The sequence below is a fragment of the Schistocerca americana genome, chromosome 11 (assembly GCF_021461395.2).
Source record: "Schistocerca americana isolate TAMUIC-IGC-003095 chromosome 11, iqSchAmer2.1, whole genome shotgun sequence".
NCBI lineage: Eukaryota > Metazoa > Arthropoda > Insecta > Orthoptera > Acrididae > Schistocerca > Schistocerca americana.
In genome coordinates this window covers 120,890,565-120,909,025 of record NC_060129.1, presented here as the reverse complement: position 1 = coordinate 120,909,025, position 18,461 = coordinate 120,890,565, and the positions used below count along the sequence as shown (strand labels likewise).

The 18,461-nt window shown below is 42.2% G+C and overlaps 1 protein-coding gene across 1 annotated transcript in view; it reads left to right on the top strand.

The window, feature by feature from the left end:
• The window catches only part of LOC124554000 (zinc finger and SCAN domain-containing protein 2-like), an 82,384-nt gene that overhangs the window by 26,016 nt on the left and 37,907 nt on the right, over window positions 1-18,461 (top strand). Inside the window, exons 3-5 of the mRNA XM_047128019.1 lie at window positions 8,329-8,424; window positions 17,160-17,225; window positions 17,363-17,437. Of these exons, the coding sequence (XP_046983975.1) occupies window positions 8,329-8,424; window positions 17,160-17,225; window positions 17,363-17,437 (237 nt within the window). The remainder of the gene's footprint in view (window positions 1-8,328; window positions 8,425-17,159; window positions 17,226-17,362; window positions 17,438-18,461) is intronic.

Here is an 18,461-nt window from a genome sequence, read left to right as displayed (position 1 = left end):
GCTCTTGTCTAATGGCTGCCATACAAAATAATAATGCAAAAGACATTTCTTCTTCTCAAAGGCACCACTTTAGTCTACCACACAAAAATTACCCAGCCACTTCCAACATTATCTTTCTTTTCTGTTCTCACCCCAGTAAGTAGCTACACTAATTTTCCACTCAGAAGTGACCCACACTAATTTGGGATATATTTTACTGCAAATAACTATGTATGCACTTTCCCCATCATCTTTAGACTGTAGACAATAGGTCATGACCATATACCTTGACCAGCTCTCACAGTTTCACTACATCAAAAGAACAACACTTTGACCCCCTTACTACATTGTATTTTCTTGTGACATGATTAAACTCTATTGCAATTTGTGGCCAAATAACGCCATTTATATACACTGTCTCAGTCTCGCTACACTATCCAGTGCAAGCCTCTTCATCTCCGAGTAACTACTGCAACCTACTTCCTTCTGAATCTGCTTTTTGTATTCATCCCTTGAGCTCCCTCAGCGATTTTTATTCCCCGCACTTTCCTCCGCTACTAAATTGGTGCTCCCATGATGTCTGCCGGCCGGAGTGGCCGAGCGGTTCTAGGCGCTACAGTCTGTAACCGCGCGACCGCTACGGTCGCAGGTTCGAATCCTGCCTCGGCCATGGATGTGTGTGATGTCCTTAGGTTAGTTAGGTTTAAGTAGTTCTAAGTTCTAGGGGACTGATGACCTCACATGTCAAGTCCCATAGTGCTCAGAGCCATTTCAACCTTTTTTTTTTTTTTTTTTTTTTTTTTAAACCTTGATGTCTGAGAATGTGTCCTACCAACCCATGTGTTCTTCTAGTTGGGTTGTGCCACAAATTTCTTTTTTCCTCACTTCTCTTCACTTCTCTTCATTAGTTACATGATCTACCCATCTAGTCTTGAATATTTTACTGTTGCATCACATTTCAAAAGCTTCTATTCTCTTCTTGTCTGAACATGCTTACCACCATGTTTCAGCTGCATAAAAGTCTGCTCTCCCAACAAATACCTTCAAAAAGACTTAAATAATGGAAACTCCACCTGGGAATATCAACAATTTAGGAAAGATAACGTGTTAAGCTGCAGACAGGCACAATAAGGCAAGCACATCTCACACCCACAACTGCCAACTCTGGCATTCTGGCCTGAGCTGCCAGAGTTGGCAGTCATGTGTGCGCGAGGTGTGGAAGGCTGTGGCCGAAAGCTTATGTGTAAGTGTCTTTTAATTCTGTCTGTCTGCAACTTAGCATGTTATCTTTATGGTAAGTAGCAATCTATATTTTTCTTCATTGTTCAATAAAATTTAAACATTTAAATTTTTATTCTCTGCTAACAGATTTCTCTAACTTCAGAAATGCTTTTCTTGCTGTTGCCAATCATGTATCCCCTCTGCTTTGACCATTATCAATTATTTTTCCACCCAAATAGCAAAACTTGTCTATTACTTTGAGTGTCTTATTTCATAATCTAATTCCCACAATATCAGATAATTTAATTTGACTACATTCCATTACCCTTGTTTGACTTTTGTCGATGTTCATTTTATAATGTCTTTCCAAGATGCTATCCATTCGATTCAGATGCATCCTTTCACATATTGGACAGAAATGCAGGCTCACTGGCAATTGCCAAATTTTTTAACTACTCATAGCTCACAGCTATGTAAAACTATTTAATACACATCATGAGACTCATTGATTGTAAATGATTTGTTTATAATATCCATTCTTGCAATTTTGGCCATGTGTATTTTGAAATTGTGCTTCAATGTATATCAAAATCTTAAACAATATCTGACTCGTATATATGTGATTGTCACCTCTGTATGTTAGATATTTGATATTACCTTTGTTATCATGAATAGAAGTGTGATTTTATTTTTGTGAAAGATAAATATAATGATAACAGTAAACACCAAACATATGGATGTGGTGATGACATATACACATGTCAGATATTCCTTAATATTTTGACTTGTGCTGAATCATGATTTCCCAGTACTCCACTTGAATATGACAACACAGCTGAAATTGTTGTGGTGGATTTTATAAATAAATAATTTGCAGTCGGAAGTAATCATGGCTGTTAGTAAAGGCCCAAACGTACAGAATAGGTTCTAAAATATGAGTGGCTTGAACGTTTCTTAAGCAACGTTGTCCTGGATGGTGAGTATTTGTCATAAACAAGGGTATTGCCATGAGTGCCCCAAGGAAGTATGTTAGGACTTCTTTTGTTTCCCACATACATAAAAGATCTGACGGATGCAGTAAGCTACTGTTTGCTGATGATGTTGAAGTGCCATCTTTGTGCAACTGTAGGAGGATACAGGTTGACTTGGGCAGAACTGCTGTTTGATATGATGGATACCATGTGGCTCTAAATGTGGGAAAATATAAGTTAATGCAGATGAGTAGGAAAACAATCCTACAGTGTTCAGATACAGTATCAGTGGAGTGTTACTTGACACAGTTCACGCTGATAGATATGAAGCCATAACTTTGCAAAAAAAAGTGACATGAAGTGGAATGAGCATGCAATGTTGGTGGTAGTGAGGGCGAATGGTCAACATTCCTAGTAAAATTTTGGTTTTCTGTAAAGGAGACAACTTATAAAACACTAGTGTGACTCATTCTTGAATGCAGTTCAAGTGGTTGGGATCCTCACCTGGTTGGATTGAAGATAAACATTGTTTGCAGTTCAGAGGAGCACTGCTAGATTTGTTACCAGTAATTTGATTAAGTCACAAGTGTTATAGAAATCTCTGTGAACTGAAATAGAAATAAATGATGATTAATTGAAGCCCCCAGCTGTCAACAGGTGTTGTTGATATACCTCAATGGGGACAGCTGAAAATGTGTGCCTCGACTGGGGCTCGAACCCAGGATCTCATGCTTACATGACATATACTCTATCCATCTGAGCCCCCGAGAGCACAGAAGATAGCGCAACTGCGGGGACTTATCCCCTGCACGCTTCCCGTGAGACCCACATTCCCAACTGTCCACGACCTACATTTGTAGTGTTCCTGAAGGCAGCTGAGGGTTTCAATTAATTATCATTTCTTTCTAGAGAAGCTGCATGGTCATCATTAGTATCTGTTCTTTTGGAACAATTACTATCTTCATATGAAATAGAAATTTCTGGAGGAGTGATGACTTTCTTTTTGTGAAACACAGCTAAGAAATTTTGACACCTGTCATTTGTGGCTTATAGCTACAGAACGATTCTGCTGCTGCTGATGTAAATTTCTCATAAGGACTATGAAAGTAACAAAGAAATTAGGGCTTGTATAGAAGTCATTTACTGTCATCTAAAGTCGTCAGGTGATCAAAACTAATTGCAAAATGTTGTAGACAGTGTATCAGTATGGAGTAAAAAGTGGCAATTGACTCTAAATCTTGAAAAGTATGAAGTCACTCACTTGAATACTAAGAGAAATCTGCTAAATTTCAGTTACACAATAAATCATACAAATGTAAAGACTGAAATTTGAATGGAATACCTAAATATTCCAATTATGAATAACTTACAGGGTGTTTCAAAAATGACCGGTATATTTGAAACGGCAATAAAAACTAAACGAGCAGCGATAGAAATACACCGTTTGTTGCAATATGCTTGGGACAACAGTACATTTTCAGGCAGACAAACTTTCGAAATTACAGTAGTTACAATTTTCAACAACAGATGGGGCTGCGGTCTGGGAAACTCTATAGTACGATATTTTCCACATATCCACCATGCGTAGCAATAATATGGCGTAGTCTCTGAATGAAATTACCCGAAACCTTTGACAACGTGTCTGGCGGAATGGCTTCACATGCAGATGAGATGTACTGCTTCAGCTGTTCAATTGTTTCTGGATTCTGGCGGTACACCTGGTCTTTCAAGTGTCCCCACAGAAAGAAGTCACAGGGGTTCATGTCTGGCGAATAGGGAGGCCAATCCACGCCGCCTCCTGTATGTTTCGGATAGCCCAAAGCAATCACACGATCATCGAAATATTCATTCAGGAAATTAAAGACGTCAGCCGTGCGATGTGGCCGGGCACCATCTTGCATAAACCATGAGGTGTTCACAGTGTCGTCTAAGGCAGTTTGTACCGCCACAAATTCACGAAGAATGTCCAGATAGCGTGATGCAGTAATCGTTTCGGATCTGAAAAATGAGCCAATGATTCCTTTGGAAGAAATGGCGGCCCAGACCAGTACTTTTTGAGGATGCAGGGACGATGGGACTGCAACATGGGGCTTTTCGGTTCCCCATATGCACCAGTTCTGTTTATTGACGAAGCTGGCCAGGTAAAAATAGGCTTCGTCAGTAAACCAAATGCTGCCCACATGCATATCGCCGTCATCAATCCTGTGCACTATATCGTTAGCGAATGTCTCTCGTTCAGCAATGGTAGCGGCGCTGAGGGGTTGCCGCGTTTGAATTTTGTACGGATAGAGGTGTAAACTCTGGCGCACGAGACAATACGTGGACGTTGGCGTCATTTGGACCGCAGCTGCAACACGGCGAACGGAAACCCGAGGCCGCTGTTGGATCACCTGCTGCACTAGCTACGCGTTGCCCTCTGTGGTTGCCGTACGCGGTCGCCCTACCTTTCCAGCACGTTCATCCGTCACGTTCCCAGTCCGTTGAAATTTTTCAAACAGATCCTTTATTGTATCGCTTTTCGCTCCTTTGGTTACATTAAACCTCCGTTGAAAACTTCGTCTTGTTGCAACAACACTGTGTTCTAGGCGGTGGAATTCCAACACCAGAAAAATCCTCTGTTCTAAGGAATAAACCATGTTGTCTACAGCACACTTGCACGTTGTGAACAGCACACGCTTACAGCAGAAAGACGACGTACAGAATGGCGCACCCACAGACTGCGTTGTCTTCTATATCTTTCACATCACTTGCAGTGCCATCTGTTGTTGAAAATTGTAACTACTGTAATTTCGAAAGTTTGTCCGCCTGAAAATGTACTGTTGTCCCAAGCATATTGCAACAAACGGTGTATTTCTATCGCTGCTCGTTTAGTTTTTATTGCCGTTTCAAATATACCGGTCATTTTTGAAACACCCTGTTAATTGCAACGATCTCATAGATAATGGCGTGGGGAAACCAAACCAAAGACTGTGATTTACTGCCAGAACACTTTGAAAATATAACAGGTTTACTAAAGAGACTGCTTACACTCTGCTTGTCCACCCTCTTCTGGAGTATTGCTGAGTGGTGTGGGATCCACATCAGATAGGATTGACAGAGGACAGAAAAAGTTCAGAGAAGGGCAGCTCGTTTTGTACTATTGCAAAATAAGGAGAAAATTCCCAGATATGGTACACAAATTTGGATAGAATTCATTCAAACAAACCCATGTTTTGCTGCGACAAGACCTTCTCATGAAATTTCAATCACCAACTTTCTCTTCAGAGTGTAGAAAAATTTGTTGGTGCCTGCCCACACAGGGAGGAATGACCTCCATAGTAAAATAAGAGAAATGAGAGCTTGCATGTTAAGATTTAAGTGTTCATTTTCCCCACCCACTGTTTCAGAGTTGAATGGTAGAGGTTTGATAAACCGTTTGGCAAGCACTTAATTGTGAATTGCAGAGTAATCATGTATAATGTAATTGGATAGATAAAAAATGTACTCACCAAGTGGTGGCAGGAGAACACACACAAAGAAAAAAATTTAAATTATGCAGGCTTTCAGAGCCAGTGGCTCCTTCTTCCGGCAGAAGAATTGGAGGGGAAGGAAGAGGGATGAAGGAAAAGGTCTTGAGATGTTTAAGAAAGGGGTGTAGTTCTGAAAAGTCACCCAGAACCACTGTGTCAGGGGACACTTACTGGATGGGATGAGAAGGGAAGACTGATTGTTGGGGACTGCACCACACGAGACTTGAAAACCTGAGGGCTTAAAGGTGGAAGACAGGGTAATGTGTGAGACAGAGATTACAACTAGAACATCGTGCACGAGTAAATAAGAGTGAAAAGCTAAGTGCAGTTTATGTAACAGTGTAGGGGAGGGGGACAGTGAAAAATAGCCAAGTTAGAAAATGAAAAATGTTGAAAACTAAAATCGAGTGAAGAAAGGAGTAGTTACTCTTACGAAATGCTGAGATGGAGGGAATTAACATAAATTACGGCCAGATGGGTGATGAGAACCAAGGACGTGTTATAGTGCTACCGTATTTACTCGAATCTAATCCGCACTCGAATCTAAGCCGCACCTGAAAAATGAGACTCGAAATAAAGGGAAAAAAAAATTTCCCGAATCTAAGCCGCACCTGAAATCTGAGACTCGAAATTCAAGGGGAGAAAAAAGTTTTAGGCCGCACCTCCAAATCGAAACAAAGTTGGTCCATTGTAATATGAGACACAATTTAGGTCAAATGAATGACGATGCAGCTACAGTAGTTTGGTTCGAGTCGTAAGCTTAGCAGTTAAGCTTTACCAGGTAGCCATTGCTATGCGTCAGGCGCTCCGTCCGTATTTATACGCGTACCCTTCCTTTTTCACGTGCTTCGTCTGGTTTGAATCGATTGCTCATTTTGCTTTGATCTGGTAAGTGCTGTTTTCTTTGTTATAGGTGTTTACGTCACTCTAAGCTGAAAATGCATTACTGTACTGTGTCATGCATTGTTTGTCGCATTCTGATAGTCCGTGTTTACGGCCTGTCGCCGCTCGCGGCATTGCTTGCTTTTGTGCGCTGCGCGCTACCGCCGCTTACAATTAAAAAAGAGGAATCGTCTCATTAGCAAAACAATGGCAAGAGACTGCTATTTGTTGTTACTTACACTGCTGCGTATGATAGAACATAGTTAGGCAAAAAATTTTCTCCGTTTGAAAATCTTTGCGGCCGCTTCTTTAGTACATCAAATTCTGCACAGAAATTAGAGTCATCTTAGATTTAAAAATCTAGTCAGTTGCCGTGCTTCATTTCTGACTGTATCACTACTAGGAATAAGAATAATACGAATATAAACATGAAACGATACGTATATTCTTCCGCGTTTGCTGTTGTCTCACTCTAGTTTCGTAGTTTATTAGGCAGACAGAATTTAAATGAGATAGCAGCAAACATGAAAGAATACATGAGGTAATGTTTATATTCGTATTATTCTTATGGTGAAGAGAATACTGCATGTGATTCACATTTCATCAGGTTCCTATTAGCAACCATCTCTTCTCACAGGTAGGAAAAAATTCAGAACGTAGAGTTGGCCATATTGACAAACATGCCAAACAGTCTTGCCAGTCGGATTTTCGTATTACATTGAAATTCTGCTACATTCGAAGATGAACAATACGGAATTTGTATTTACTTCGTTGAATAATGTATGAAAATGCAGTGGTCGAAACTCGGGGCGGAGAAAAAAGCTCGTCTTCCACCTTTTTTTTTTTTATTTGTTTACTGACACAGAGGTTTTGGCGCCAGTATTTATCTTTGTGCCTGCAAAGCATGCCTGTGCAGCGCTACATATATTCGATGGCAGAAGTTAGTTGTGGCGGCACCTACCACCATTTTTCAGAACTTGCGCTTATTTTGCACTTGATTCTAAGCCACAGGCGGTTTTTTGGATTACAAAAACCGGAAAAAAGTGCGGCTTAGATTCGAGTAAATACGGTAGTTCCCACTTGTGGAGTTCTGAGAAACTGGTGTCTGGGGGAAGACTCCAGATGTCACGTGTGGTGAAACAGGCACTGAGGTCACGACTGTCATGTTGTAGAGCATGCTGTGCAACAGGATATTGTGTGTTGCCAGTATACCCTCTGCCTATGCCCATTCATCCTGACTGATAACTAGGTGGTAGTCACGGCAATGTAAAAGGACGAACAGTGTTTACGTAAGAGTTGGTATATGACGTGTCGTTTCATAGGTGGCTCTCCCTTTGTTGCATCTGTTTTTCCAGTTATGGGGTATGGTATAGGCGGTGGTAGAAGGGTACATAGGGCAAGTCTTGCAGCAGAGACACGGGTAGGAGCCATAGGGTAGGGAGACGGGTGCAGAAGGAGCATAGGATTTGACGAGGACATTGCTGAGATTGGGAGGGCAATGAAAAGCTGTTCTAGGTGCGGTGGGCAAAATCTCAGACAGGATGGATCTCATTGCAGGGCATGATTTTAAGAAGTCGTGGCCTTTTCAAAATAGCTGGTTAATACATTCAGTTGTTGTGTAGATGTCAATGCAGAGGCATATAGACAGTCATTTTTCCTCTCTCTATTTGTGAGTGCAACAAGATGTCCTTGTGCGAAATGACTAGTAGATAACATGAATCTGCTTATCACGGATACGGTATCTCATCTCGGTGCTTATATTTCAGATCTCGTGCGGAGCAGTGGCAGCTGGTGAACCGCTAACGGACCCTCTGTCTCTCGAAGGAGGGCAGGCAGGTGGCAGTGCGGGAGGCCAGGCAGAGGTGAGTCCAGCCTTTCTTGTTTATGTTTATCTTACCGATTGGGAAGTGTTGCGTATCAGTATCTTTATTTGTGGGACATTACAGTGATATTGACTATCTGTGACCTTATCTGTACCGGCCTCCACAGTTGATGTCGCTGACGCACGTTCGTGTGGTTGTGCTCGACTTGGGAGTAAGCCAATTTGAATTCTGGTCGTGGATGAGATTTACACTGCCTGTATTCACCCTGCAAGGGGAGGTAAGAGGAGGGGAGCTGGTGGGATAAAGTTCCTAATCTCCAATCCTTGTGCCAATGTTCGAGATTAAATTCCAGATATTGCCGTAGTGTCTCACGAAGTGGGGCCACGTGACACTGCCAATGATTGCCTGTTCGTGGAACTGGAACAGGGGCTCGGTACTATTCGTGAATAGGCTGTGTGACAGCACTGAATTTGACCCTCTTCCTTCTCTTATCATTGTACATCACAAGACTAACACCGTGCTATACACCACATTCGTTACACTCTCCTACACTTCACAGATACACATACGACACAACTGTCACATATCCGTAAGGGAAGGAGCCAGTGTGTGCGGAGAAAGAAGACCCTGTCTGACACATGCCTGAACCCACCTGTTGCAAATATCACTGCCAACAATGCCGTACGATCAAGAATGAGATTTTCACTCTGCAGCAGAGTGTGCGCTGATATGAAACTTCCTGGCAGATTAAAACTGTGTGCTGGACCAAGACTCGAACTCGAGACCTTTGCCTTTCCCGGGCAACTGCTCTACCATCTGAGCTACCCAAGCATGACTCATGACCTGTCCTCACAGCTACAATCCTTTCTTTCAAGGGTGCTAGTTCTGCAAGGTTTGCAGAAGAGCTTCTGTAAGGTTTGGAAGGTAGGATGTGAGGTACTGGCAAAATTGAAGCTGTGAGGACAGGTCATGAATCAAGCTTGGGTAGCTCAGATGGTAGAGCACTTGCCCGCGAAAGGCAAAGGTCCTGAGTTCGAGTCTTGGTCCGGCACACAGTTTTAATCTGCCATGAAGTTTCATATCAACGCACACTCCGCTGCAGAGTGAAAATCTCATTCTGGAAACATCCTCCAGGCTGTGGCTAAGCCATATCTCCCCAGTATCCTTTCTTTCAGGAGTGCTAATTCTGCAAGGTTCGCAGAAGAGCTTCTGTAAAGTTTGGAAGGTAGGAAACTGAATTGAAGCTGTGAGGACGGGTCATGAGTCGTGCTTGGATAGCTCAGATGGTAGAGCAGTTGCCCGCGAAAGGCAAAGGTCCTGAGTTCGAGTCTTGGCCCGGCACACAGTTTTAATCTGCCAGGAAGTTTCATACTGTATGATGTTTATATTTATTTGATCTGCACATTGTATACTCCACAATGTACCTTCCACTGCGAGAAAGTAAACAGTGTGACATCATATTGGAATCGTGGTGTTGTGTGCTGGTAAAAGGAAATAACCCAGCTTGACTGGTTAAAACTAAATAAAATTCATTCCTTCATTCACACTCGTATTTTGTAAATCCCACAATGGAGGAGAGGCTTAAGGGAAGTGGGATGAGTCAAGTTGTACTTTAAAACGCAGATGGAACCACTGTTCTATAAAGTATACCACCAACAAAATTATGACTAGTTGTATTCTGGTTAAGCAAATAAGTGTGGTAATTACTTCTACAAGGGCAGTTCAATAAGTAATGCAACACATTTTTTTTCTGAAACAGGGGTTGTTTTATTCAGCATTGAAATACACCAGGTTATTCCCCAATCTTTTAGCTACACAACACTATTTTTCAACGTAATCTCCATTCAATGCTACGGCCTTACCCAACCTTGAAATGAGGGCCTGTATGCCTGCACGGTACCATTCCACTGGTCAATGTCGGAGCCAACGTCATACTGCATCAATAGCTTCTTCATCATCCGCGTAGTGCCTCCCACGGATTGCGTCCTTCATTGGGCCAAACATATGGAAATCTGATGGTGCGAGATCGGGGCTGTAGGGTGCATGAGGAAGAACAGTCCACTGAAGTTTTGTGAGCTCCTCTCGGGTGCGAAGAATTGTGTGAGGTCTTGCGTTGTCATGAAGAAGGAGAAGTTCGTTCAGATTTTTGTGCCTACGAACACGCTGAAGTCGTTTCTTCAATTTCTGAAGAGTAGCACAATACACTTCAGAGTTGATCGTTTGACCACGGGGAAGTACATCGAACAGAATAACCCCTTCAGCGTCCCAGAAGACTGTAACCATGACTTTACCGGCTGAGGGTATGGCTTTAAACTTTTTCTTGGTAGGGGAGTGGGTGTGGTGCCACTCCATTGATTGCCGTTTTGTTTCAGGTTCGAAGTGATGAACCCATGGTTCATCGCCTGTAACAATCTTTGACAAGAAATTGTCACCCTCAGCCACATGACGAGCAAGCAATTCTGCACAGATGGTTCTCCTTTGCTCTTTATGGTGTTCGGTTAGACAACGAGGGACCCAGCGGGAACAAACCTTTGAATATCCCAACTGGTGAACAATTGTGACAGCACTACCAACAGAGATGTCAAGTTGAGCACTGAGTTGTTTGATGGTGATCCGTCGATCATCTCGAACGAGTGTGTTCGCACGCTCCGCCATTGCAGGAGTCACAGCTGTGCACGGCCGGCCCGCACGCGGGAGATCAGACAGTCTTGCTTGACCTTGCGGCGATGATGACACACGCTTTGCCCAACGTCTCACCGTGCTTTTGTCCACTGCCAGATCACCGTAGACATTCTGCAAGCGCCTATGAATATCTGAGATGCCCTGGTTTTCCGCCAAAAGAAACTCGATCACTGCCCGTTGTTTGCAACGCGCATCCGTTACAGACGCCATTTTAACAGCTCCGTACAGCGCTGCCACCTGTCGGAAGTCAATGAAACCATACGAGACAAAGCGGGAATGTTTGAAAATATTCCACAAGAAATTTCCGGTTTTTTCAACCAAAATTGGCCGAGAAAAAATATGTGTTGCATTACTTATTGAACTGCCGTCGTACATAATTTTACACAGGATGATTCTGCCAAATAAGGAGGAACTGCAGGAAACGGTCCCTGAGAGGATAAGGAACAAAAAATTTCAAATGGAAGTACAGCCAGAAATGCATTCCAACAAAGATGCACACACTTAAAGGAGCAGATAAAAGATGTCGAAAGCTGTGCAATGACAGTATATGTTAATGGGAGAATTATACCACCTCTGTTTAGGACCATAGAGTATTACTCAGTTGGAAGTGATATCAGAATGACATGTCACTTGATGTCGCAGACGCCATACTGATTTTGGTGTATTTAGCTGTTTTGTGCTATAACTTGCAGTATGCCATTTCAGGGCAATGGCAAATTGAAGAGTTATCACAAACGTGCCACACTTATAATTAAATGTCAGTTAATGAGGCCTCAACAACATAAACCTTCAATAGATACTATGATAATCGACACAAAAGACAAAAATAGCGTCTCCGGCATAGCTTAGTGGATAAGGACACGGATAACAGAGTCAGAGGAAATAGGTTTGTGTGCTATCACGTGCTGTTCTTTTCACTTGTAAGAGTATCTTTTCCCAGCAGATAGGCAGTCTTTAGTGGTCCAAATAAATGACGTGGATGATGTTCTAGTGTGGTCAACAACAGTTCCTGCATTTTTTATAGAGTTCGCGCGGCTGTGGGGGATCGAATGTCCTCATGTAGCACGATCACATCCCTGGTTGGAAGTGCACATCTCTTCCGACAATATGGATGTTTTGTTTGGTCCAGAAGTTGGCAAGAGCACGCAGCGTTCACAGTACAATGCTCATGGAAAACAAATAATGAGAAGGACTCCTTTAAAATCAGAATATTGCAGAAACCTTTCCTGCAGAGAGACAGTTCATGACTTTGACAGGTGTAGATTTGTCCTTTTTTATGTCCTTATGTGATGTTTTTTTTCAATTCTGAGGTGTAATGGTGCACCCACATCTCATTGCAGATCACAGTCCAGTGCAAAAAATGTTACCCTTCAGTTTGATAGCAGGTATCAGTAGCCATTTCTGCATCTCAAGATGACGAAATTTCTGCTCTGCATTGAGAAGATGAAACCCCCGCCTTCTGAAATCCGAACCTTCTGTTAATGAGCACTACCGTAGCTGATGCCAACCTCGACAGCAATTTCAGCAACTTCATGTGGCGATTGTTTTCAGAGAGCTGGCTAACAATGGGAATACTCTCCTCAGTTGTGCTGGTCCTCGGGAGATGTCGGTGAGCAGCATTATCAACTATTTCTCGTGCCTGTAAAAACTGTTTGTGCCATACATGCACTTGAGCCAACCATTACCATGAGTAAAAGAATCGTTAATGTCAATGCTGAAATTAAGTCTACATCCACAGAATACACATGGTCCATCGACAAGTGCAGTGGCGGCAGTATTCTTCACAGTATTCTTCTTCTTATCTGCAGCAGATGTCGTGAATTCGATGTTCTCAATTGTTTTGTATATTGTCTGTTTAGATCGATGTCGTATTCTTCTGTACGGCATTGTGGCGGCGTTCAATGCAGTTGCGTGTGCGGCAGCAGCAGCGCAAATGAGCCGCTGCGCGGCGATCGCTCGCTTAAGTCCGTGACCTTGATTCGGACTTAGAATATTTCACAGTGCCAGCGGCGCGTTATCCCGGACGGGAGCACTAGCCGTACGAGGTGCTCCCGTCCGCTGCTGGCGCGCCGCCACGTTGCGTAACCCTGTAGTCGGCAATGGCGGGGTCAAAGGTCAAGCGATAAGAACTTTAACATGGAACATGCTGTTGCCTCCTTGAGCCCCCGGTTCGTGATGTTCTCAATTGTTTTATAAATTGTGTTTCTCGAGCGACGACGATATCTTCTGTAGGGCATCTTGGCAGCGTTCAATGCAGTTGCCTGTGCAGCAGCAGCAGCACGAGTGATCCGCTTCGCGGCGATCGCTCGCTAAAGTCCGTGACCTTGATTCGGACTTAGAATATTTCACAGTGCCAGCGGTGCGTTATCCCGGACGGGAGCACTAGCCGTACGAGGTGCTCCCGTCCGCTGCTGGCGCGCCGCCACGTTGCGTAACCCTGTAGTCGGCAATGGCGGGGTCAAAGGTCAAGCGATAAGAACTTTAACATGGAACATGCTGTTGCCTCCTTGAGCCCCCGGTTCGTGATGTTCTCAATTGTTTTATAAATTGTGTTTCTCGAGCGACGACGATATCTTCTGTAGGGCATCTTGGCAGCGTTCAATGCAGTTGCCTGTGCAGCAGCAGCAGCACGAGTGATCCGCTTCGCGGCGATCGCTCGCTAAAGTCCGTGACCTTGATTCGGACTTAGAATATTTCACAGTGCCAGCGGTGCGTTATCCCGGACGGGAGCACTAGCCGTACTAGGTGCTCCCGTCCGCTGTGCGCTAAGTCCGCCGCTGGCGCGCTGCCAAGATTGCGTCAGCCGGCCTTATCGGCGCGGGGTCAAAGGTCAACTGCTCAGTGTGATTTTTCTCCTGTTACGTGTATACAATGACAATGGGGAAGGGGACATATACACAGATTTACCAAAGTCTTTATTTGCAAGTTCTCCAATATGATAGGTGCCGTAGGCGATAATGTCTCTGTCTACAAAACTTTCTAGACCTGGAACAATTGAAAACATAGAATTCTCCACATCTGCTGCAGACAAGAAGAAGAATACTCTGAAGAACACTGCTGCTACTGCACTTGTCGACGGCCCCTGTGTATTTGTCGGATGTAGACTTAATTTTAGTATTGACATTAACGATACTTTTACTCATGGTTATGGATGGCTCACGGTAGCAATTGTACGAGGCGGTACTGGAGTTCCTAACGTGCCTGGCCTTGAAAGTTTTGTAGACAGAGACATTATTGCCTACCGTACCTATCATATAGGAGAACTTGCAAATAAAGACTTTGGTAAATCTGTTTATATGTCACCTTCTGCATGTGTAACAGATGACAGTAAACCCCCCCCCCCCCCCCCCCTCCTCTCTCTCTCTCTCTCTCTCTCTCTCTCTCTCTCTCTCTCTCTCTCTCTCTCTCCCCTCCCCCTCCTCCCTCCCCCTCTCTCTCTCTCTCTCTCTCTGTGTGTGTGTGGGGGGGGGGAGGGGGGGGGGGCAGGTGGTCGTGAATTACTGGACTTCATCTGAATTCACTCTTTTTATCATTATTATTAACCGCAAACATCATTAGGGAGCATATGTTTGTTGACACATAAATGCAAGAATTACTAGGTGCCTGAACAGGCCACTGGAAGGTATTTGGTTATCAACTTTACACAATATTCTCATTGGCTGCGTGTGTAGATTATGCCAAAGGGCAGGGTAAGGTAATTGTTTTTGGCTCAGGGACCGCATTGTGGAAGAGGAAATTATCAATACCTTTTAAAATGGTTACATTCATTAGTTAAATTTGCATATTAGAAAAGCTATAAACTGTACCATAAAAATCAACAAGTAGAAGTTAAATAAAACAGTGGCAGTTTTATTGAATTTGTTTATTGTGCTAATTTTGTATGATCTATAGCTGAAAGCATGTTTAATGAGATGTATCCTATCACCCTTTCCTACAAAAAAATCAGAAGTGAGATTGATTGTTGAAATTCTGATCACAGACTTGTATTTAATGTCTGCCATAGAGCATCTACAGGGTGATTCGTGATGACATTACAAACTTCCAGAAATGGTGGAGGACTGTCAAGGGTATCAACTTCAGGTGGTCCGGGAACAAGCGAGTCGAAAGTTATAAGTGAAAATCTTTCCGATACCTCTGATAGCTTCAAGTTGTTTGCTTTCCATGTTTTGGGAGGAGGTAGTGTGAACCAAAACTATAAAAAATTGTTCATTAAATGTGGGCTCTACATTGCATACAGTAAGAATTATGAACATGTACATCTTTGCTACTGTGAAAATACTCCTCTTGTAGCAAATAATATAGAGAACATTTTCCCAACAAATTTCTTTATACATGGAAACATTTTAACAGACAAATATTTGTAAAAGTCAACTAATGTCACTGCATTAAATATTTCTTTCACATTGTGATCTGACTGCATGTCAGCAAGCAAGCTGCAGCTCCTCTGTTCCTGTGTCTATATCAGGAGTGATAGGATAAGAGAACAAACTGAGTTGAGGCTCAGATTTCTTGAAGTCCTGAGATCTTCTTGTGACTTCATCTTAAAAATTATATAGATGATCGCTAACCTTAGCAGTTGTTGTTGTTGCGGTCTTCAGTATAAAGACTGATTTGATCCAGCTATCCACGCTACTCTACCCTGTGCAAGCCTTTTCATCTCCAAATAGCTACTGCAACTTATATTCTTCTGAATCTGCCTACTGTAATCATGTCCTTGTCTTCCTTAACAATTTTAACCCCCTCCCCCCCCCCCCCCCAAACACACATACACACACACACACACACACACACACACACACACACACACACACTTCTCTCTACTGCTAAATTGGTGATCCCTTGCTGTCTCAGAATGTGTTCTATCAACTGATCCCTTCTTCTAGTCAAGTTGTGCCACAAATATCTTTTCTCTCCAATTTAGTTCAGTACCTACTAATTAGTTATGTGATCTACCCATCTAATCTTCAGCATTCTTCTGTAGCACCACATTCCTGAAGCTTTATTCTCTTCTTGTCTAAACTTTTTATCATCCATGTTTCACTACCATACATCACTACACTCCAGACTAATACTTTCAGAAAAGATTTTGTAAGACTTAAATCTACATTTCATGTCAACAAATTTCTTTCCTTCAGAAACGCATTTCTTGCCACTGCCAGTCTACATTTTACATACTCTCTACTTCAGCCATCATCGGTTATTCTGCTGCCCAAATTGCAGAACTCATCTAATACTTTGAGTATCTCATTTCCTAATCTAATTCCCTTAGCACCTCCTCATTTAATTTGACTATGTTCCATTATCCTGGTTTATTTTGCTGATGTTCATCTTATACCCACCTTTCAAGACTCTGTCCATTCCATTCAATTGCTCTTCCAAATCCTATACTGTCTCTGAAAGAATTACAGTGTCATCAGCAAACCTCAAAGTTTTTATACCTTCTCCTTGAACTTCAATTCCTACTCTTAATTTTTCTGTGGGTTCCTCCACTGCTTGCTCAGTGTACGGTTGAACAACATCGAGGGTAGGCTACAACCCTGCCTCACTCCTTTCTCAACCATTGCTTCCCTTTCATGCCCCTAAATGTAATATCTGCTGTTTGGCGTCTGTACAAGTTGTCAAAAGCCTTTTGCTTCCTATATTTTACCCTTGCTGCCTTTAGAGTTTCAAAGAGAGTATTTAGCTGACCTGAAAAAATCGAATCTACGCTGCTGTTGCACAAGTTACGTCCGATTTGCTGTAACGAGTGTGGGAAGAAATTTATTACCTGTGGGACGCTTGCCACATCACAAATGGTAATCACATCGAACCAGAATGACACTTGATACTTTTGTGTGAAACTTGAGGTTGTTTTCTACAAAAGACATATCTATGAATTTCTATATTACTTCAAAGTTGTAAAGTCCTCTTTGACTCACTACGTATAGATACACAAGTATGGTTTCTAGATCACCCATAATGGATAAGCACAATCCTCAACTCATTTATGCCATTTGTAATTCCACTGTTGGAATATGTTACTCTGTTTGACAGGGTTACTGAAACTGTTGTTGTTGCTTGTTGTTTAATACTTCCTTGTGGCTATGTTGCAGATTTCCTCAGGAGCATTAGCTGCCGTGCAACAGTTTGCAGACAATTTAATTCCCCACGGACGCCAGGTGAGTCTTTGCAGTGCGCATTGGAGCAACACTTTTTTGTTCCTTTGGCAGTCATTTGTTAATTTTACTGCAATGCTTTGTGTAGACTGCCTGCTCTTGTTCTTTAAAAAGTAATTGTCTGTTTTTGCTTGCTACAGGCAAATAAAGATGCAGGCAGAGAAGGAAGGAGTACCTTAAAAGTCAAAGAAACAAGATCTGATGGAACTCCTGAAGTGAGTATCATTACCTTACAATAATGTGTGTGTGCACTTATATCAATGTGTGCTTATGAACCTGGCAGGCAGTGGCCTTGGCAAGTTGTGAGAATAAGCAGAACTGCATCTGTGGCTACAAAATTGCATTGGTTAGTTAGCTATATGTTCCATAGATCGTTTGAATGATTCATTTTGAAATGATGTGGAAGAGTAAGATTATAGAATATGTACACATGATTAACATTAATATTGAATTACATTCTGGGACATCGACAACTTTAATTATGGGTAATAAGGTCATTTTTCCTTTTAGTGTTGTAGGTATGGACATCAGTGTTCTTGTCAAATTGTGATGTATCATTGCAGTGAATATATGTATTGTGATGACACAGTGAAAATGCTTAGTACCCTGAAGAGAAACCTATATGACACCTGTCGGTGAACACCGCATATTATTCTTACTGCTTACTTTTGTCCAAACAGTACTTTCTTTGTAAGTGGTGAGCTACCCCAGAAAATTATTCCATATGACATTATTCAGTGGAAAAATATGCCGGGAGTTGTTTCGAAGATTAGCATTTATATAAAGAACAAAAGTAGCTGAACTTAATTGTTTGAGAAGCTCAGTAGTATGCTTCTTCCAGTTCAAGTTTTCCTCAGTATCCACACTCAAAAATTTAGAGCATTCTACCGTATTTACTGATTCCTGCTCATGTGCTACATTAATTGTTGGTATGACTATTTGTTGTGCAGAATTGAATTTGGTGTGTGTTTTCAAAATTTAAGGAGAGCCCATTTTCTAAGAGCCACTTAATAATTCTTTGGGAAACATGTACAATGTCATCCATTGCCTTCTGCCATAGAAGGATTTATTATGACATTAACGTCACCACTAAAAGTGCCAGTCTGCTTCTTGAACATTAATTAAAGGTCATTCAAATATATAGAGAATGGGAGTGGACCCAAAATTGAAACCTTTGGGACTCCCTTTGTGATTTCTCCTCAATCCTTAAAATTTTCACGACTTTTAGCATTCTGTTTG